General features: G+C 49.9%; 1 protein-coding gene across 11 annotated transcripts in view; it reads left to right on the top strand.

Moving 5' to 3' along the window:
- Window positions 1–22527, top strand: part of FNIP2 (folliculin interacting protein 2) — a 139297-nt gene that overhangs the window by 58881 nt on the left and 57889 nt on the right. For 9 of the 11 annotated variants that reach the window (XR_003434931.1, XR_003434929.1, XR_003434930.1 and 6 more), the window contains exons 3-9: window positions 2075–2203; window positions 5090–5190; window positions 6162–6233; window positions 8183–8283; window positions 8451–8540; window positions 10064–10135; window positions 21064–21193. Coding sequence is in view for 8 of the 11 variants with exons in the window: in XM_027116842.1 (XP_026972643.1) it covers window positions 2075–2203; window positions 5090–5190; window positions 6162–6233; window positions 8183–8283; window positions 8451–8540; window positions 10064–10135; window positions 21064–21193 (695 nt within the window). In the remaining 3 variants the exon portion in view is untranslated. The remainder of the gene's footprint in view (window positions 1–2074; window positions 2204–5089; window positions 5191–6161; window positions 6234–8182; window positions 8284–8450; window positions 8541–10063; window positions 10136–21063; window positions 21194–22527) is intronic. The other 2 variants (XM_027116847.1, XM_027116843.1) reach the window with 1 other exon arrangement.

Below are 22527 nucleotides of genomic sequence, written 5' to 3' on the forward strand. Positions count from 1 at the left end.
GTAGGGTGATGTGTCCAGGCAGGAGCAGGGTCTAGTCCTCCCTGTGAGTCTTCTGGGTGGCCATCCAGTGTACTTCTGACTTGTCACCTTTCAGCAGTTACTCAGATGTCTACAACTTAAATACATCCCTTTGTGTTCCTTCTTTTCATGTTCAGTAACCTGATACCTGTACTGACCGAATCCTGGCAGTTTAGAGAATGTGCAGCTAAGTAGCTGAATAGTTTATGTCAGGGTCTCGGTCTCGTCAGGGCTGAGGTCTCGTCCCGCTTCTGATACGGTCGTTTCTGCGGGAAGGAAGTGTCTGGTTAAAGGCGGTTTAGCTGTGCGGATCCCGTGGTGCTCTCACGTGGAAGCTGGCCAGGTAGCTAATCATTAGAGCCGTTGCTGGGCTTGTTAGGTGGGCGGCTGGAGCAGGGGGTGAGAAGTCTCTCGGTGATTCAGCGAAGGCTGCCATGGTAGATTGGTATTAGTTCAGGTGAGCCAGCACTCGGCCCTTCGTTTGGTGGACCGCACACGGCTTCCCCCCGTTTTCCCACATCACTTCCTGTCTCCCCAAGGCCTTGCACAGATGGTGTAGTTGCACACCCACGCTCCGTCACTAGGGTTCCTGATGGTGGTAGCAGGTGGAGGGAAAAAATTCTCACCGGTTTGCAAAAATAACCGGAATCCTGTCTGTAGGAGCAATGATGACCCCGGAGTCTGGAACAGAAGCTTCCTGGGATGGACGCACTCATTTCCTCACAGAGGCAGCTGGGCCCGGGGAGGCTTGGAAACTGCCCAAGGCTGCAGAGGGAGTCCAGCGGGGGCTCTGCTCACTGTACCGGGAGCTGTCGCCAGTTGTGGACGGCGCGGCCAGTGGGCCCAGCAGTGTGGGGCGGGTGTGGACCGCGTGTCACTCCGGGCCCTGCAGGGCCGTGGATTGCCATCCCGCCCACGACCGCTGGGGGCAGGCTTCCTGTTCCTCTTGTTCTTCCCCCATCTTCAGCCCCCCACCCCATGGGCAGGCACGAAATGTCAGGAGTCAGCAGCAGGCACGTGACTGCAGGCATTTGCATTCGACCATCAGTGTGACTGTCACACTGGAGATTAGATAAGCTGCACTTGCATTCATGTTTTTCCAAGCAAATCTACGCACAAAAAAGCAAAGAAGACTCAGGATAGAAACAACGTATCACGGAGGGTACAGGCTGCTTCTGTAGGGAGTACTGTATCTTGGCCTAGGAGGAAGGGAAACGTTAGTGAAGGTGTATCCTTATGCCTCTGTGTCACTGTCATAAAAATCTGCCATGAACTCCATGTAGGGAACGTGTAGTAGCTAATCCTCTACAAGCCGTGACCTTTGAAGGCCGTGTTGCCTCACATGCTGTGTAATCACAGCAGCCCCTGTTCCAGCATTTTGTCCTCATCTTTCACAAGCTTGACCTCATGACTTTCTCTAAAGCCGTGCGGGGGGAGGTGTGTCATTAAAGCACATGCTGGTCTTTCCAAATGAATAAATACTTCTGCCTTCTCAATTCCGTTTGCTTGGGGAAAATTTAACTTTGAAGCAATGTCTGTATCCTCATCAACTTTATAGATTATGACTCTACCTAGTACTAAAAAACCCTCTAACAACCAGAACAGAGGTCAGATCTCATCGATGATTTTAGAACATGAATCGAAACGTCAAGTGTTCTTGGGGACTTCCCTGGTGGTCCAGTGGTTAGGACTCTGCGCTTCCAGTTCAGGGTGCCTGGGTTCAGTCTCCGGTCAGGGGACTAAGATCCTGCAAGCCGTGCTGTCAAAATAATAATAATAATAATAATAATAATAAAATAAAGAGAATAGTCTTAATACATAACCCACCACCTCTATCACCCTCCTCAGCATCTTCTTCTTCCAAATGTTATAGACTCACAGGAACCACTCTTTTGTCCTCGTTAAAAAGAAAACAACAACGTCCCGGTTTTTCTATGCAGCTGAGGCTCAACAGAACGGAACGATGTGAGAAAGGGGCCCCCAGTGAGCGTGTGCTGGGGAGCCCGGTACGCTCAGCGGGGGCGGTGTGTTTACCCTCCTCTCCCTGTTCACCCAGAAAGCGGAGGACGTCCCCACGAAAACGCCAGCCAAGTGCTGTCAAGGCGGTGGCAGCGGCAGCCTCTCTTCCCACGGCTCTTCCGGGGGATCTTTACCACACGCCAAGGAGCAGCTTCCAAAGTACCAGGTACAACCACCCTGCGTGCGGAATACCCCGTAGGCTGGAGCCATTTACTGCCATTTCTCCTCGGGGGTAATGGCTGCTTGAGGGCCCCGTCCCTGGGATAGGAGACTGAGTATCCAGAACCCTGCTCAGGACTCGGTGATGGCCTCTATGGGAAGAGAATCTAAAAGGAGGGGATGTGTGTATAACGTGTAACTGACTCACTTTGCCCTACAGCAGAAACTAACACAACACTGTAAGTCAGTCAACTCTACTCCAATAAAAATGGAACAAACAAATAAACAAAAAACCCCCAAAACGGGCTCTTAGGTGTTTCAGGCCAGTGCTGTGCTCACACTTTGGCTTTATCTCTTGATAAAAACTATAACGGAGCAGCAGTGATCCCGTGAAACACACAGCGAATGAAGAGAAATATTGCAAAGGAGGTAAACCCTCCCGTTTTGCTTCCTTGGTGGTCAGAACCAGATTAGTGCACATGTGTTTTCCAGTTTTTTTCTAAGAGCTCTGAGGATTCTGGGGATGAATATTGTCATCCTGAGAAAACAGCACTTGCCAGTAGAAGGAAGAAAGGCTTGTATAGGAGCAGCTGGAAAGGCAAGACCCAACTGGAGCGGGAAGTGTGAAGGGCTGGTATACTGAGAAATGTTGGCCAGCTGGGCGCAAGGAAAGAGGTTTCATAAATATTGAATAGCAGAAGGGTACTACCTGATGGAGGATATATGAGTGTTTATTTTTATTTTCGGAGCTATGAGGAATTTTGTCTACCGTGTCGCTGACACAGCAAAGCCAGGGAGGTGTATACCAGCAGCCACGGGTGTATAGAACGTTGTTCGTTTCACGGTCGGGATCGCTGCTGTGCGTCTGCCCTTATTCCACAGAGCTGCCGGCTCTCAAAGCAGTATGTGGTTACAACAGCATAGAGTGAAATTTTCAGCGAGTTGAGAATTGCAGTTGGCACGTGGACCTTGTACCCCAAGAAAAAGCAGGTTCAGAAATGGAGGTGATGGGTGGAAGTTATTCATAAAGAAGGTGAAAGCCTGTTAGTTTCTGTCTGCAGGAAGCGAGAAGAGGTCGGTAGCAGGCTCGTTAAATCAGGCGGACAGATGTCTGCTCCTCTTTCCTCCTTTGCAAGCAGGTGTAAGTAGGTGTGTATATGTGTGTCCCTGTGTGTGGATATATACGTGTATGCGTGTGGATTTGGAGTTGAAAGGCTGATTGCCATGGTTTTGCTTGGGTAGAAAGCGAGGCAGCAGAGAGTCTGGCTGGTGGCCTGGGTCACAGGAGATGGAGGTACGGTTTCAGTCAGGCCGTGCGGGTGTCGTGCGCACTGGTTTGGTTGACACTCACATCCATCCTCAGTGTGTGTCACCACCACTTACAGTGGGAGCTGAGCATCCTGTATCCAAACGCATGCACCTGTGTGTCATCATATGTTCACAGTACGCAGTGTTACGTCATGTGAGTGAGGGCGTTTGGCTTCCAGCTGCCTGAGCTCCAGGGGAGTCCGGGCCCCGAGATGAAGGTATGGGGGTTCCCGTCGGGAATAACTGGAATCACAGCAGCGGTTGAGGACGCAGACAGTGACCTTGTACAAGGGATGACTTGAGAAGGTAGAGATTTAAAAAGGAGAGCAGGGCTTCCCTGGTGGCGCAGTGGTTGAGAGTCCACCTGCCGATGCAGGGGACGCAGGTTCATGCCCCGGTCCGGGAAGATTCCACATGCCGCGGAGCGGCTGGGCCCGTGAGCCATGGCCACTGAGCCTGCGCGTCCGGGGCCTGTGCTCCGCAACGGGAGAGGCCACAACAGTGAGAGGCCCGCGTACCGCAAAAAAATAAATAAAAATAAAAAATAAAAGGGAGAGCAGGATGTGAGGGCAATCTGGCTGCGACATTTGTCACCCCATTGATCGCCAGGGTTGATTCGGCCGATCGGGCTGGCTAGGCGGGTGTCCCCTTCCTCCCTCACCGTTCCAGGTGCATCCCTCCGAAAGCTGCGCGCTCGGTCGGAGAGGACGACCTTCCCTGATAGAGGAGGACCGTTCTTCGGTCAGGGGTATACAAGTAGCTGCGCTCCCCTGCTAGAACCTGCAGACAAGCTCTCAAGGTCCATTTGTGGGAGAACGTAGGGTAGTCGAGCTTCCAAGACTCCAGACCCATCCAAATGAGGCGCTGCACGTGGCAGTCTGCCTTTCTAAAAAAAATAAAAAGTAATTTAAAAAATATAAAAAGGAGAGCAATTATGTGCATCAGATATCGTGAGACGTTTAATAGAGCAAACTGGGAAGCGCCCGTTGGCTGTGACAGGAGCCGTTTGAATAGCGGGGGATGGGGGAAGGTGCCGTCCACCCTCTGCGGTGATAAAGGGGACGCCGAAGACTGGTCAGAAGCTAGGGGGTCAAAAAATTTAAAAATGTTTCAGTCAAACTTTGGGGTGACCAGACTGTCCGTTACCTTTTGGACCCACGAAACCCTGCCCACACTGACTGGCATTTTTGTTCCACACGTTGATTTTGGTTGGATAACCCTGAGCTATATTTCATTTCAGGATGTGTTCTTAGTATCAAGAGGAGTTACTCTGCCTCTTCCGTCACTTCATCTTTCTATTTAGACTTTGTAAATGGGGACGATGAAAGTCATTGTTTCTCATAACCAGATTAAAAGTGAACTCTGGTAAAGCGCTTGCATCCTGTACGAGGATATAGTGTATAAAGAAGAAATCGTGAACATTAGTGATAATTTGGGGAAAAGAGTAGGCAGTCATCATTGTAGATTAAGATTGTAAAATGATCAGTTGCTGCTTTGAGAAATGGTTCTAATTACCAACAAAATTGCACATTATTTTCTATCGTGTTGTACTCGACACGATTTTGGTTTCTTGCACGTCTGGTAGTACACGCGCCCCGCCTCTGATGTCAACATGCTTGGGGAGATGATGTTCGGCTCGGTCGCCATGAGCTACAAAGGCTCCACCCTGAAGATTCACTACATACGGTGAGTTCCGTCCACTGCTCGTGAGACGTGGCTTGGGGATGATGACTCCATTCAAACATGCGCAAAACTGTTATGCAGTAAAATAATAATCTAAACTTTGTCATCTCGTATTTGTTAGCACTTGATACCTTTTGCATATCTTTAGCAGTTAAAATAGTCTGACATTTTCTACATCACTCTGACCTTGAATCAGCTTAGCAGGACAAAATCCTAAGCTTTAGCTAAGTACCGTAATTGAAAAATGTGTCCCAAAGCATTTTGAGTATCTGCTAGGTTAGTAATAGCAATACTTTTAATCAGAGTTATTCAAATATTTTAAGTTTAAAAAGTCAGAATTTCACAAATTTTCCATTTTCAGATTAAAGTTTGTCGTGATTTTTTCCTTGTACTGAGATACATATTTTTTCAAATTATTGAATGCATGCCGAGTTTTATTTTTGTTTCTAGGGAATGGTGTCTAGAATAAAAGTTTCTGCAAAAAGCAGAATGTGACGACATTAAAGAACGCGTTCCTTATCTGCACGTCAGGGTAGAATTTAACTCGCTGGAAGCACAAGCTCTACGATGTGTGAAAGGAAGCCTTTTCCCAATCCTGCACTTATAACCTTCTGTCTGTTCATCTGTGCCACATGGCAGGTGGAAAATATACCCTGAGAAAAAAACAAACTTCTGCTTTGCAATATTTCTGCGAAGCGAAGTTTGTACGTCTGAAATATTTACTCCCAAGGAAAACGGCCCTGGCAATGTCTCCATAGCTCTCTCTCAGGGTTTTAACATTCTTGGGATTTTAAAATGATAAAATTAGAAAAAAATCTAGACACCCCATTGACACAGTGATTTGAAAAATGCACATCTCATTTTCTGTAAAATAAGATATAGAAATGAATAAAAGCTTGAGAAAAAGTTAAAAAAAAAAACCAAAAAAAACCCCATGCATCTCTCCCTCTTCTGTCCGTTTGTTTTTTCTCCAGTTCTCCTCCACAGCTGATGGTTAGTAAAGTCTTCTCCGCCAGAATGGGCAGCTTCTGTGGGAGTACAAATAAGTAAGTGCGGGATTTTCCCCCTCCCCTCCCCACCCCCCCCAATTTTCCAAGTGGCTGTTTCTGGGTAGAGTCGTTCTTTGAGGGCCATAAGGCTTTTTGAGGTTAGAAGCGGGATGAGTCCACATTAACAAAGGGGTTTTCAAGGTGGCCTTTGTCCAATACATAGTGAGTATGAAGAGGCCTTGGACCTTAGCAGGTGGCCTTAAAGACAAGTGATGGTCTACATACATATATTGGGGGTCTTCACCTGTTAACCCACTCTGTTCCTACTGCCAGTCACCATGTTCTCATTCCCTGGAAAATGAAAAGTGAAGGGGAAAAGGATATTATTTCATCTTATAAAAAAAAATCTTGGGAATTCCCTGGCGGTCCAGTGGTTGGGACTCTGCGCTTCCACTGCCGAGGCCCGGGTGTGATCCCTGGTCGGGGAACTAAGATCCCACACGTGGCACGGCCAAAACCAAAACCAAAGCAAAACAAAACTAAACAAAAAAATCTCACCTGTCAGTCTGCTCGTTTATTTATTTCTGAAGGAATGAGGCACAGGGTGAGTTTCCCAAGCTGCGAGGCACCTGAATGGCAGGAGGGATCGTCTGTCTGAGCCATCCGTGTAACCTCTGTGGTCGGTGAGGACTCAGGCCAGGCAATATTTTGATTTTCACTCCCGAGTTTTTGTTTGTTTGTTTGTTTTTTGTTTTTTTTTGGCGGTACGCGGGCCTCTCACTGCTGTGGCCTCTCCCGCTGCGGAGCACAGGCTCCGGACGCGCAGGCTCAGCGGCCATGGCTCACGGGCCCAGCCGCTCCGCGGCATGTGGGATCTTCCCAGACTGGGGCACGAACCCGCGTCCCCTGCATCGGCAGGCGGACTCTCAACCACTGCGCCACCAGGGAAGCCCACTCCCGAGTTTTTTTCCCCCTCTTAATTTTACACTTCTGTGTCGACTAAGAATACTTAAATGTCTAACTTAACTCTTAGTCTGGCACAACTGTTCATATATTTTGAATTTTTCAAGCAGAAATATTTCACATACTTCTTTTTTGAATAAAACAACAGAACATTTATTACACTTGGGTAAGTTTGGAAGAAATGTTTATTGTAAATTAAAGGGGTATTCTTAGGGGTCAAATGAAGGCTGTTATTTTTTACAATCCTAAGAAATTAAAAGTATGCTCCTCTTCAAATTTGGGTACCTTTGAGTACGTCTGCTTACTTTTCAACAGAATAACGAGTTTACTTTTTGAGCGTTTAACACTGGATTGTCATGACTTAAGCCAGTATAGGAATTGATATTGATTTTTTTGTGAGGTATTATTTTTCTGACCCTTGATATTACCTGAACATTTATTATACTAACTCCCTCTAATTAAATATCAAGCTCAGATTTAAGTAAAAAGTATTTTGGCTTCATTATGCTGTATTATCCTCGACATCTTTATTTCATTTGTTAACAAATACAATAAATTATTAAAAGCTGCTTCTCTCATGTGTGTTTATGAGTAATTCTAACTTTTAAGAAGTTGTGAAATCAGACTCCTGTAAGAATCATAATTTCTGTTATATGCTCCTCCTGAAAAAGGTTGCTGAATTGCTCATGGATGTTAACTAAGGGTTAAAATGAATTTCATTTTGAGGGTTTCTGTAAAATTACCCTTGAAATGAATAGCCGTATCCTAGGTATCAGTCACCAGAGGAAGATTTCAGAATTCGGTGTCCCTCATTACATAATACTGTGAAATTGTTCGGAATGTGTCATTTAGTTCTATAGTTTGAACTCCCTCCCAAAGCCTCTCTTGTCTTTTCCTGCAACAAATTCCCCTAAAGTTTAAGTCTCTTCGGTAGATGTGAGACTTTATTAATTCATGAAGAGAAGTTGTCTGTTAGCAAAGAGCTTTGTTCGTCCCTTGATGTTTTTCTCCTCTCTCTCCCTTCCGTCCCTCTCTGGACTTAGCTTGCAAGACAGCTTCGAATACATCAACCAAGATCCTAACCTGGGGAAACTGAACACAAATCAGAATAACCTGGGTCCCTGTCGTACTGGAAGTAACCTAGGTAAACTCCGCCACGTAAGCGGGGCCTCGCTTTCCGGGTCCCGCCGTCGTGGGTGTCCGTTTTGCTCTCTTTGAGTTTGTGGTGGTGTTTTGCTGTGGCATTATCTTTAATCTGCGTTTATTTCTGTGTGTGTACTTTGTCCGCCCCCGTGTGTGTCTCCGCCCCAGGTGTGCTGCAGGGATGCGGCAGCAAACTGCCCCCGGGGGCGGCTGAAGGAGGACCGCTCCGGCTCAGCCGCAGTGCCTCTTTCTTTGCAGGTTTGTGTGGAATGCTGAGTATGGTGCCACCTGCACACGTTAGTAACTCCTGGGCAGGTTCTTAGAAACAAATCTGTTGGGCGCCTCTCTAGAAATCCAAGGGGCTCGTGAGATGTTTAGTTCCACATGCTGCCGGGCGCCTGGCGTTCTGAAACCTCCACCCCAGAGCCCCTGTTGGAAACGTCTCTGCTAATACCCCCGTGGCGTAAGCCGGTTTGGATCTGAAATGAGCCCTTCGTGTTTCTAAGAGGATAACATCTTCCGATTTTCCTCGGCCTCTTCCGCTGCCGTGAACTGTTTCTCTTTGCCGTGGCATCTTTGATCCATTTTTCACCTGCACCCTTACCTGCACTGTGTCTTCAAAAGTCACTCTAACAAGAGCATGGAAGACCGGCCTCTCCCTCCCCATCTCCCTGTCTCTGTCCGTAGCATTTAAGTAGTTCAAATGTACTTTCCAGCTTCTTTACAGGTGTAGCCACCTCCATCTCTGGGTAGGTACATCCTGAGACCGGCCTGGCCGTCTAGCCCAGGCTGCCGAATGTCTGCCGCAGGCTGGCGGGATTAACTGGCGTGGGAGCCTTCATTGCTAACGTTAGGGGTTGTGTTTACCGCAGACGGTGTTCTGCATTCTGCTTTTCACCGTAGCCGAACTATGCTAGGCACCCTATTTAACTGACTGACAGCCTCCTGCCTACTTCCAGGTGAGGATAGCATGTTTATATACTCTCCTTAAAATTGTGAAAACAAACACGCTTCACAGAGTAGCTGGCAAGTGTAGTAATCAGGCAGAGCGGCGGGCTTCTCGTGCACCGGAACGCTGACGGTAGCAACGTGGGAGCTACCGTTTAGCTCAACGGTACACAGTTGAGACCCACGTAAAGCATTCCTGGACGTCTGCAGTCCTTTAGCGTGTTTTCCTAGCACCTCTGCAGTAGTGTTGTGTACGGGTGTATATGGACAGGAGGCAGAGGAAGAGATATTTGAAAATGAATATAAGTGTTTCTGTCTGCCAAGAGAGGGTTTATAAAACACAGAAGGGTTTTTTAAATTCCTGAAATGGTTTTCAAGCCTTTCTCTTCTCGAGGTTGCCTGTGGTTACTGCTGAAACTGATTATAAAGCATTTTGAAAGTACTCATTAATATTTTGCAGTATTTCAGTACATTGAAACTACTGAAATACTTAAATGCTATTTAACTACTACTAATGAGGAAAATGGCTGAAAGCGTCTGCTCGAGGATGTCTGCTCGTCGTATGAAGTGTCCTCACAGCTGATGACTCGGCTTCTTTTAGAGGCGAGAGGCCCTCGGAAGAGCCTCTGTAGTGCTGCCGGGGGACAGGCACGGGCAGGTGGTCGCTGGCCTCTGCCCCCTCCTTCCCCCGTCTTTTCTGAACTGCATTCTGCTTTCCCGTCCCTCCCTGTGTGTCCTCGTGCGGTCACCGCCAGCAGGCGTAAAGCGAGCGCAGGCGGTCTGAGCAGCCCACCTCTGCGAGCCCCGTGACCAGGTCTCCTTGCTTCCTGCAGTGCACAGCACTCCGGTCGACATGCCGAGCAGAGGGCAGAGCGAAGACAGGGACAGCGGCATCGCCCGCTCAGGTACGTGCTTTCCTCTTGCCGGCAGCGCCCGTGGAGCGAGCCCTCCCTCTGAGATCTGGGTGTGACGTGCACAGGGACGGCTCCTGCGAGACGAACGTACGTCAAGCAGCGTGCCGCTAAAAAGGGGGGAGCCTCCTTGAGCCAGTGGCCCTGGGACCTTCTGGGTCCTGAGCACCCAACCAGGGGAAGGACAGTGTGCATGGGAATCCCTCTGGCTGTGACCATGGGGGCTGTCCGCTGACCTGCTTCTGTCCTGGAGTCGTGATGCTCTAGATTTTGTCTCCTGTACCCCTTCTCTCCTCATGTCAAGTTGTGACTGACCAGGGTTCTGGGCCTCCTTGAGCAATAGAAATTGACTAGAGGCCAGACAAGAAATTGAGGCAAGGCTTTATTGGAGCCCCTGCTGCAGCATGAGGGAAGGAGAACAAAGGACAGGTTCCCTTGCTGGCTCGCTTCCTGAGCGGGGATGAGCTAGTTCCTTATAAGGCGTGAGGGCAGGGGTGTGTCCAGGGGTCAGGCCAGAGGGCGGCTTAGGTGTTCTGCCCGCCCCTTAGGTGGTGCTGAGCGCAGATGGCGTGTGCAGTGCCCTGTTTTTGCTCCTGAACCCCTGTTTTTGCTCCAGCCTCTTCAGAAGTGGCAGTTGGGTTTTTTGGTCTCTTTGTATCTTTTGTCCATAATGTGCCCCAACTGCACGTGCCCCCAGTTATTTTTAGTCCCTTATAGTTTCTTTGTATCTGTGGGTGGAGGAGAGGTGTGTCCAGGTGCAAGCCCTACAGCAGAGGGTCCCAGGTTCCACTCTAAATTGCTCCTAAGACGAGTGTCCCTTGCCCTTTGAGAAGCGGGACAGTTGAGGGCCGCGTTGGCATTGAAGTGAAAGGTCAGTAGCAGCCGGATCTGAACGCTTTCTCGGGAGGAGGGGGCAGAGGTGAACGTGACGCAAGTGTGAACTTTGGCTTTGTTGGCAGCTCGGCCCCTGAAGCCGCCGTGTCTCCTTTGAGGCTCCCGCCCTCCTGTTGGGAGTCCACGCAGATGGGGGGCGCTGGCTGCACGGGGCCCCCGGGGGCCTTCTGCTCCCCTTCTGTCCCGGGAGCAGCTCTGAAACCCCCGGGTCAGCCCTGGGAGGGTCACCCTCCACCAAAGGCCGCTCGTGCGCCCGCTGTGGCTGGTTCCTCACGTCGCCCGCACTGTGTGGACCAGGGTCCTCGTCCTGGAGCAGAGCAGCGACTCTGACTGTTTGAGCTGAATTCGCAGTGGAAGATGGAGAGAACTTAGAGCCACGGTTTATTCCTGTTTTCTGTAATTTGTAACTTCCTGTCTGCAGAGTTGAGAGACGGGGCAAATATCTTCAATAGATTTGTTTTTCAGAACGGTGGTAGATTTGCAGAGCAATGGAGATGGTCGTGGGGAGCTGCGGTACAGCCCCCTGTCGTTAACACCTTAGCCCGTGGGACGGGGCGGTCAGTTGTCACGTCTGTTTGACTCTGCTGGGCTCAGGAAGTTCCTCAGACTTGCTGTGTTTTGTGACGACCGTGACAGTCTCCGGAAGTAGCAGCCAGCTGTGGGAATTTGTTTGAGGCTCCGCACGTGAGTGGACCGCGTTTTGGAAGAGAGGTCACGGAGGTTCGGTGACACTTTCGTTGCCCCCGACCAAGGGTATGTGCTGTCAGCGTAAGTTAGGACCGCTGATGGTGGCCTTGGTCACCTGGCTGGCACGGTGTCTGTGTGGCCTCTCCCTGTCTGCTGCGGGCAGGGCCCTGCGTCAGCTGCTTGGAGCTCTTCTGCGTGGCAGCCTGTCCTCCTTCCTCATCCGTCCAGCCAGTCAGTCGTTCATATCAATATGGACTCAGAGTGCTTACTTTACCCTTCAGGTCACCCCAGAACTGCTTTAATTTGTCGCTCACGTGGCTCCAGCTTTGGCCATGGAAGCCGTGGAGCGCTTTCCATTGGCTCCAGTGTTTCTTTAACGTCTCTCACTCTGTGTGTGTGTGTGTGTGTGTGTGTGTGTGTGTGTGGCGCTTCCTCGCTTTCTGGCACTACAGGATGCTCCAGATGTGCCTCATGTATGTCCTGCCCCATCCCTAGAATCAGTTGTGTGTCCGTGTTGCCCTGCCCTTTCACTGGAGACAGAATTAGGTCCCAGGGTCCGGACCCCAGATACGCTTGTTGCACCTTGATGCCAGCAAGCAGGAGTGTGGGTTTGTGCCGGCTGTGTGTCTGTGTCTCTGTGCGTACTGCTGTCGGTGACGCCCGCACCTACGTTCAGCGATGCGTGAGTGCCGCGGATTTCTCCGTGTTGCCCGCCATCTGTGAGCCCGTGGGCCGTCCCACCCTCCCCGCCCGGCTTATCTGCAAACCGCCCCCCGTGGCGAGACACCCGGCTCCCGGCCTGCCGTGCGTTTAGGTAATGGATTCATCGCAGGGCACACACGGCAGCGTCAGGGTGCTTACCCCAGTGCTCCTGTGGGAAACGCCTTTTTTAAACGAGAGAGCAGTGCTTGTGTGCAGTTCCTCTGACCTTCTGTCCCACAGACGTCACTCGTTGCCAAGGTTACCTAGGCTGGCGCCTTTGGAGATGGGGAATGTTTGCAGCTGTCAGTACCAGGCCGGCAGAAGCTCTGAAGTCACAGCTGACACCAGTTCATCTTCATGATGAACGGGCTGCATGGCGGCTGCCCCAAAGCTCTGAACACACAAGTCACATCTGAAGAGTGACCTCAGGGTCTTCTTCTTCCCCAGTAGTTCAGTAAAGAAGTAACTTTAGAAAAGCTTCTATGTTTGTTTTTTGCTTTTTAAATCATCCTCTACAGAGAGGAACTCGATCCGGATGAAGAGTCAGAGAGCACACAGTACGGTTCCCCGGCAGAAAGACAAGATGCCGAGGGTCTCTGTCGCCCTCCGCCAGCCCCTTCCCCGCACCTGTCTTCCGCCCGCGTCAGGGAGGAATGTTGTGGGTGCTGACCGCGTGCCCCTCGTGCACCGTGTGCCCCGGGGCTGCAAAGCGCTGTCTGGGTTTGCACGCCCGAGGGCCCTCTGTTGTAGGAGAGCTCAGTTACTGTGGTGGCTTCCACAGTTGGGCCAGTTTGCTACAGTCGAGGTGAAGGGAAGGGGTTGTCAGGGTAGCCCTGAGTCAGGCCGTGAAGCCACATTTATTACATTTATTGAATAACAATCTTGTACCCCCTAGGCTGGCAGGCTCTGCTGGAACTGGGGCGATGTAGAAGATGAGTGACCCTTAGCACCCGCCCTCAGGAAGCTCCACGTAAACCCAGAGTTAAAACAGCGGGTGAAGAGTGCTGCCTCACCCGCCCTGTGGGAGCCGGGGGCCTGGGGGTGGCGCCTGGGACGGGGGTGTTCGAGGGACGACAGCTGGGAGGGAGGAAAGAACTGCATCAGCGTCGAGCAAAAGCGCCATTTCGGAAGCTCGTTTGCGCAGGGGTGTAGGTCCTGGGGCTGCCCGGGTAAAATGTGCCCGCAGCGTCAGGAACTGGGGGGCGGGGGGGCGAGCCTCATCACAAAAGGCACCGGCGCCCTGTGAGCCCTTGGACTTAGTCTTGTTCGGGGCAGCTAAAGGGGGAACCTGATTGGCTCCATATTTTAGGTCTATTTGGTGCCTCGCCGACGGCTCCAGAAAAAACTGCACCCGTATATTCGCTGCTGAAGTAGATCAGCTGGGCAGGGGGTACAGGACTGAGGGAGGTGGGCAGAAGATAGATTTTTTTCCCATTAACTTTTTCTCCCCCGAACTCACCGCTCTGTGTGTGTGTGTGTGTGTGTGTGTGCGCGCGCGTGCACACGCATGTGTTTGTGAAGCTAGTGTAAAGGATTATCTGATTTAGCATAAAATTTTTAAAAACAGTTCATTGGGTTTTTTCCCCTCTTTCCCTTTTTAGAATAGCACCTGAGAAGAATAGCCAACTTTTCTTCTGGGTTATTCAGTAGCTTTACTATAATAAGAGAGGAAATCAAATCTTAATTCTCATCTGTGCCTTCATGCATTTTACCCTTCACGATAAGTGCCCCAGTGCCTCTTGACATAGCTTGTCACACACGCAGAATAAGGAATAGAGCGATAACAAGGGTATCCCATTTACTGCTTTAATGGGTTAGACTATATCCACCTATTTTTTTTAAAGACACTTCCTCAGTAAAGGAACAAACTCAATACCAAGCTCACAGTGTTTTTTAGAGTATTAGCAGTTTACTCAACGGTCTTTGCCCTATTTCCTGATTTTTTGTATTAAGGAAGCCAAGTGAGGGAGACATCTATAAAATCTGATGTTCATCTTCATAGACTTTACTCATAGCAAGTTCGAGAACCATTTTTCTAGTGTCTTTGTGGAGGGTGAAAAGTAGGAGTAGGAAACTCACACGATGAGCTGTTGTCATTAGCAGAACATTGGAGGTGACCTAGATGTTCATCCAGGGCCTGCTTAAGTCACGTTCGTCCCACAGAGCAGCCCCACGCGGTGGTTGGAAGGGCACGGCAGCCTAGCAGGCCTCGAAATAGAACAGTTCTCTTAGATATATTTCTAAGTGAAAAAGAAAAGTGGATCAGCAGTTGAGTTGCAGTAAACGGTCATTTATGTTTCAAGAGCAAAAGGGCATATACAAGATCTCTCTCCACATATAAAGATAGAAAAGCGTGTTCATCGAATGTGTCTGGAAGGGGTTCCCCCCGGGACAGGGTTGGAGGGAGTGCATTCTCATTCTTTTCTGGACACTGTGAATGTGTCCCCTGTGCATATACGAATCAGAAAGATAAACTCATTCTCAAGAGGTTATTTGAGTGGCTGCTCTTAGGAATGTTCAGGTAAGGTCTCGGGAGAGAGGAGGGATGGGTTTCAGCCGTGCTGGAAGGTGGTCCTGGAGGGGCTCGGGGACTAATGGGACACAGGGCATGGCGGGGGGACAAAGGGCGACTCTCCAGTTTCTAACAGGACGACGAGTGGGGCATGCGGGCATGCCCCATACCGGGGGAGGAGGCGCCTGGGGAGACGGCTGTTGAGCCAGTATGTCAGTCACAAGTGCCCGCAAGTGCCCCAGCCATGAGCAGTCAGCTGTAGTTCAGAAAGAGGACACGGGTGGGGCAGAAGCTGCAATCTGGCGGTCGTGGCGAGGGGGAGAGGAAGGTCCAGGCAGCTGGGGCTGGGACCCGCCTCCCAGCCTGGTCAGCCATCACCTCCATCCAGCTGCTGACTCCCTTCCCCAGCAGCACACTCAGATCACGGGCAGGAAGGTAATGTCTTCATTCTCTGTGCCCTGGAAAGTAGTAAAACCATCAGTGTGAGGAGAACGTCTAGCTCGTATGTTCAGACACGTTTATTAAGTGCTTTACGGTCAGCCTTCAGGACAAGAGCACGCGTCGTCATGGTGTTCAGACAGGACCCGAGTTTTGGCCGCTCTGCCGTTTGGGTGTGAAGACAGGTGGCACACACGCACACATGCGCACACACATGCACACACGCACACACATGCACACACACAGGGAGTGGGGGCAAAGGGAGATTCATGACCCACAGAGTGAGGCCGCCTGTGAGAGACGGGACAGAGAGGGCCCTGGGATGTGGTGCTCAGGGCGGGCCAGCATGGGGGTCTCCGTCCCCCTGGTTCTGGAGAGGGGCACCATCACCTTCACCACCACCATGACCACCTGCACCACCACCATCACCACCACCATCACCTTCACCACCACCACCATCATCACCACCATCATCACCTTCATCACCACCTCCACCACCATCGCCATCATCGCCACCACCATCACCTTCATTACCACCATCACCACCACCACCATCACCACCACCACCATCACCATCATCACCACCACCATCACCACCACCATCACCTCCACCACCACCGCCATCATCGCCACCACCACCTCCACCACCACTGCCATCATCGCCACCACCATCACCTTCATCACCACCATCATCACCACCACCACCATCACCACCACCACCTTCACCAACATCATCACCACCACCATCACCTTCACCACCACCACCATCACCACCACCACCTTCATCATCACCATCACCACCACCATCACCATCACCACCATCCCCACCTTCACCGTCACCATCACCTCCACCACCACCGCCATCATTGCCACCACCATCACCCTCATCACCACCACCATCACCATCACCATCATCACCACCACCACCGCCATCATCGCCACCACCATCACCTTCATCACCACCACCATCACCAACATCATCACCACCAGCATCACCTCCATCATGTTGACCACCTCCACCACCATCACCAACATCATCACCACCATCACCATAACCGCCTCCACCACCATCATCATCACCACCACCATCACCTTCACCATTACCACCAAACAGAAGAAAGATTTTCTTTTAACGGGGGATGGGGGGGAGAGAAAATCCAAATGCTCTGCATACAGCTCTGACCATAGGAAACTTTTTAATAAATTCAGGCTTTGAACTCTCTCTAGAAATTTGTCTTCTAATGCTTTGTTTCCGCCATGCTTGCCGATCAAGACAGGCATCGCTGTCCTTCACATAATCATTTTCTCATTCTTCATACGGCAACATTTCTTAAGCGTCTTACGTGCCAGACATTTTTGTCAGATGTGGGGATAGATCAGTGATCAGCTAGACATGGAATTGTGTCCAACAGAGGGGCACAGCGAAGACTATGAAATGTAGGCAGGCGCTCACCACCGCCAGGGTGCTCAAGGAAGGCCTCTCCCGGAAGCTGAAATTTCGGCTGACTTGAGTGCCCCTGGTAGCTGGCTTGGTGAAGCCAGAGCAAAGAGCATCTCAGGCCTGCGGGCCGCTGGGGCAGAGCCCGGGGGTGGGAGCAGGCTTTGCAGGTTTGTGTGTGGGGCGCAGAAAGACCGTTGTGCACCAGGAACAGAGGAAGGCTGGATGTCGTGAGGGGAGTGTGCCGGATGAGCTTGGGCAGGAATAGGGGCCTGGCCACATTAGCCTGCTTTCATTCTGGTGGCAGTGTTTCCAGATACACAAACAAGCCAACCTCAGAATTCTTCCCGTTGAAGGAATTATAGCAGCTTCTGAGCGCTTGACTTTCGCACTTCCTCTTCCAGTGTCAGGCTTGCTCCTCGGGGATTTTTGTTTGTTTCTCCTCCCCTAGAAGCTCCCCGAGGGCAGAGACCCACCTGTCGTGCCACGCTGACTGCTCCATCCCCAGCAGCGTGAATCCCACCTGGCATGTAGGAGATGCTCAGTGGATATTTGAGTGAGGCGGGGGGATATGTCCCCCATGTGTACCAGGAGGAGTACACATGGATTGTTTTAAAGACTTACGGAGACGATCTAGTTATTTTCCTAGGGAACATCTGGGATGTGCTTCCCATGGATCCCTCTTGCTGGCGTTTTACTCTTAGCTGAAACGTCCCGTTTTCACAAGGGTGTTCTCTGACTGCTGATGAGAGAGTAAACCTTTGCTCTAGTTGCTTAAAGAAAATCACAGGAACTTATCACCGTCTGAAATCATCTTGTTTACTTATTCCACAAGTGTGAGCTTCTTAAGGGCAGAGACTGTCTCTATGCTGTAACTTTCTGCCCCAGGCCTAGGTGGTACCAGGCTCTTAGTAGGTGCTCAGAAAATGTGTATTGAGGGAATGGGTTTGATTTAAGAGTTTCAGGGCACTATTTGTTCAAATCCAAATCCTGTAGTCAGATCATCAGTACGGTGTTTCTAGTAGACTCTCCAAACAGCAAACGTATTTCCAGAGAGAGTTAAACATTTATCTTGAACTTGAATGACATGGGCCAAGAAGAGCCAGCAATCAGCACTTTTAAGCCTTTAGACTTATTCTTTTTTCTCACTGCTAATTTCTGCGGGAATAAATAGATGCTCGCTGAAGAGCCCCCTCAGTCAGGAGGGTGGGGATGAAAGCTCAAATTATTTTCTTATTAATGTACAAAACTCCAAAAGTCTGTGCAGTCTGTATGCATTAACATTTGTCCTAATTGCAAAATTATTCTAAAAAGAAAAGTGATACTAAAAATATTAAGGAGTGTCAGACGTAGCACTTTCAAAGCTGAAACTGAGCCGAGGTGTAATTTAACTGAAAGCCGCACATTTTACAACTGTGGCACCAGCTGGAGAATTTCTCTACCTGGCTCACGAAGCTGGGACCCACCCCACGTAACTCTCATGCAGAAGCGCTTCGGTGTCCTGAGGTACCAGTCCCCTTAGCAAAGGTAGGGAAACAGCTGGGCACGCTTGACGCAGCCCTGGCGACGGGGACGTACACCAGGGCCCCAGCACTACTCCACGTTGCACTGCCTTGAAGACCACGGCCCAGGCCTGTCACGCGCACTAAGTGGTGATTGAATCCACCCTTTTCTCGTGAAAATGGCAATAGGTTACAAGCCAAGATTAGGTCTCTTCTTGCATTTGAGAGTTGTAGCTGTATTGTTTCCTAGAATATCTGATTGACGACATATACCACAGTACTTTTACATAGAAACCTTACTACATGATATTAAAATATTTTTGAGGAAATGCTGGAGAGCACTAAGCAGTCCTTTAGATTATATTTCGTAAAAATTATTATTCCGCATTGTATAGTAGGGATAAAGGGAACATCCTCCTTGGGTTTTTATTATTTTAATTTTTTGCCTTTTTCATGTCTCTGTTACAAGTTCTTGGTTCTTTTCATAATTAATCAGAATTAATGACCTCTCAGTACTCTGAAATGTCTTACCTAGTCCACCTTTTCCAAGAATTATCAGAGAGAGTGAGTAGCTAGCATTTACTGTATGGGGTGCTGGGGTAAGTGCTTTACACGTAGTTTTACACGTATCGATTTGTTTAATCCTCACAGGAACCATATGAAATAGGTCGGTGGTTTTCAAAGTGTTTTTTTGTCTGCAACCCATGCTAATGCATTTCATCATCATGATCCAGTAACAAACATCTTTATATATAACAAACAAAAGTGTCACCAATTAATGTTAACGCTGCAACCTACTCTATTTTCTTTTCTGCTCTTTTTTTAAAATACCAGTTTTGATCCGCTAAAGACTTCGTAGCCCACTAGCAGGTTGCAGGTCTCACAAAAAGTACTGCGGTGTGGTCCTTTTTTGCCCCCCATTTCACGGATGAGAAAGCTGACAGGTTAAGTGGACTGCCCAAGTGTCCCAGCCGGTGAGTGGCGGAGCTGGGATTTGAACAAGAGCATGGGTCTTACTTGGTTTACTAAACTGAATCATGCAGCAATACGACTTCCAGAAGGAAGTGGTCCTCAGGGTCATCGCCATCTTGCTTCTGTGATCAGGGAAAAAAAAAAGTACTTATAATACAAGTGCTGTAACTCACCTCTGTCTTCCACCTGCCAAGAAGGAGCTGTTATACCCAGCATAAGATCGGGAGAGAGATGGGACCCTGATGATTTGGGACTAGGGGGTGAGGATCTTCTGGTCTTATAAGGGATTTTGAAAACTTGGGGGTGAGGCAGACATGTCTAATTAGGATTTTTTTTTTTTTATTAAGTAGTACTGTGTGACTTTGAGGAAAAACTCTCTTCTATCTCCCTTCAAAATTCTCAGTAAAATTACCTACTCGCTGATACTTGAAACCAGGATTTGATTTTGGAGGTTGAAGTCCAGCCTCAAGGCTGACACCAAGCCAGCCTCACCTGGTAACACTTCAGCGCAGAAACGCCGTACGCTCAGCCAGCATTTATTAATTGTCCGTTGTGTCTCAGGCGCTGTCCTGGGTACAGGGAATCTGGACACATGTCCTGGGCATGTTGACTGGATCAGAAGAAAAGCATCTTGTGGATGCTCACAGCACCTCTGCGGTGGACAGAAGGAAGCCTGAGTTGTTAGCATCTCACCTTGTGGCCGGGGGTTCCCTGGTCTCACGGCTCTTCAGCTCTGTGTGGGATCCCTGTGCGCTGAACAGCGCCTGGCACGTTGTAGACACTTGACTCGCAGCCAGGCAAGCCGGATTTCAGAACTCACGTCAGGGACTCAGCTTCTTTCCATCTGCCTGTAAGAGTGTGAATAAAAGTGCGACCGTTCACGTGGAGAAGCTGCCTTCCGAGGGGTGTCCATGAGCATGGTATACTGCACTTCCTGAAGTCGGCCCGGGGCCCTGTGATCCGCCCGTGCAAACATCAGCCAGCCGACTGGCACATTCCACTCCCTTCTGCCCCCGACTGAGTAACATTTCAGTGTCCTGATTCCTTGACCCTGGGGGGTAAAGGGGAAAACATCTGTTTCGTCCCTCTGTTCTTCCAAACCCACAGAGCTCCTCCAAGCAGCCGGGGTTTGAAAGAAGCCCTTTGCCTGCCCTGACGGGGACCGGTGGGGCTGTGCGTCGGCCACACCTAGGGACGCGCTGCGACGGCGGCCGCAGAGCGGCTGAGGGCAGCCGAGTCATCCAAGCAGAAAGCACGTCTAGGAGCAGATGTGCCTCCTGCAGAGCCGAGGGAGTCGTGAGGGGCGGAAGTGCCGTGTATCTGGAGGTGGCGGCGGGAGAGGGTGCTTTGCGGGGCAAGTACCCTTCTGCCTGGATTCCACCTCGAGACACAGGGGGACCAAGCAGTCAAGGGGGGACACGCGCGCGAGCCGGCTCCGTGTGCGGCACCGGCTCCCGGGCAGCAGTAGCAGTACTTCCGTGGACTCTTCGTGGTATCCGAAATCTGCAGGCTGCCCTCTGACTGGATGAGTAATGTTTGTTTACATTTGGAATGTGGGGCTGGTGCCTGGTCACCGATGCCCTTGGGGTGTCTGCGACCCCTGTTCGTTTTAAAGGGTGTTTTCTTGGCTGTACCACAGCCTGAGAGGGCTCCCCCTGCTGGCTGTGGCCGGTAGAACCTGTACGGTTAGGTCCCAGGGCTTGTATAGATATTTTTCACGTAGGTGCACGTGGGCTCCTGGAGCCCAGCTCTCAACTTCCCAATCTTCTCCCCGCAGCCTCCCTGAGCAGCCTTCTGATCACACCGTTCCCGTCTCCAAGCTCCTCTACGTCCTCCTCCAGCAGTTACCAGCGCCGCTGGCTTCGGAGCCAGACCACGAGCTTGGAAAACGGCATCATTCCCAGGAGGTGAGCTGGGTTCCCCTGGCTGTGCAGGGCACTGGGGCGGGCGGCCCAGCGATGCTGGCGGACACTGCACTCACTTGCTGTTGGCACAGACGGGCCGGAGCTTTCCACTCGGCTTCAGCTCAGCCTGGAAGTTCACAGGTGAGAGGTTCCGGGAAAGACACTGGGACTGCCTGGGTAGATTTGACATTGATTGAAAGTGAGTGTGTGCTCTCTTTGCACTGGGTCCCTTCCAGATGTAGCCTTTGTAAGTTAGAAGGCTGGAATGGCTTACGGTGACTCACACCAGTGTGGTCTTTGAAAATATATGAACTCAAGGATGGTTAATTTTTGGTGAAACAAATTCTTTAACAGTCAACAGTCTGATTATGAATAGAGACAGCATCGAGATATTCTCTGCCTTCATTTCAGTTGGTTTTCAGATCTAAAGTTTAGTTATGTTGCAAAACTGACGTTTTTGGCTTATGATGATGTTACATCAGTACCTTCCCACCTCTTCTTCCTACAACCCAAAAACTTAAAAGGGAATTTAGAAATGAAGGAATTAATTACCTATGAAAAACCCACATGACAGTTGGTTACCTTAGTAAGTGAATAGAGGTCGGCATGTGTCGGCTCTGAGAAGGGGTAAAGAGCTGGCTGCAGGCCTGCACTTCAGGAGCTCACAGAGACGATGCTCACGTAAACAGTGGTGTGAAGAAGGTAAGTGCTAAACGCTCAGAGGGGCATGGGGGTGTGCGGCTCGGGGGCGGGACGCAGCCTCGCGGGAGGTCTTGGGGTTTGGGCAGCCTTCGTGAAGGGGGCACCTGAAAGCACAGGCTGAGAAACGGGGGAGCCGAGGCGTGTGCAGGGCATCGGGCTGCTGGCCCCCTTCTCCCAAAATTAACATCACGTGTTAGTTTTGTTTGTTTGTTTGTATTTAAAGAAACATTATGTTCCAGGGCTTCAGGCATTTTCAGAATAATCTATAAAATGAATGTAAGGCTTTTCCATTAAAAATATTTTACTTACAAAATATAATAGAAATAATAGTGATACGTGACTATTATCACAAAGTTATAAATTACCAAAATGTTTTGGTGTAAAAATTTTATATAATATAATCAATAGTAATACTTCAGTCACTATCTTCGTTCATCATAAGGTTTTGCTGGCTCACTTTTCTGCACATTCATTTGTTCAGGTCATCAAAATGTGTACGTCAATCGACGTAATTGAAAGCAGCATTAGTCATTCCTGGCAAATGCAAGCTGATAAATAATTTTTGATAACTTTTTTATTTTGGGAAAGTTCTTTGTGCGCATTGAAGCTGTTACTGGAGCTTTATAGGTTATAAC

This window comes from Aethalodelphis obliquidens, unplaced genomic scaffold (genome assembly GCF_003676395.1).
Source record: "Aethalodelphis obliquidens isolate GAN/ISIS:26980383/991018 unplaced genomic scaffold, ASM367639v1 scaffold17, whole genome shotgun sequence".
NCBI lineage: Eukaryota > Metazoa > Chordata > Mammalia > Artiodactyla > Delphinidae > Aethalodelphis > Aethalodelphis obliquidens.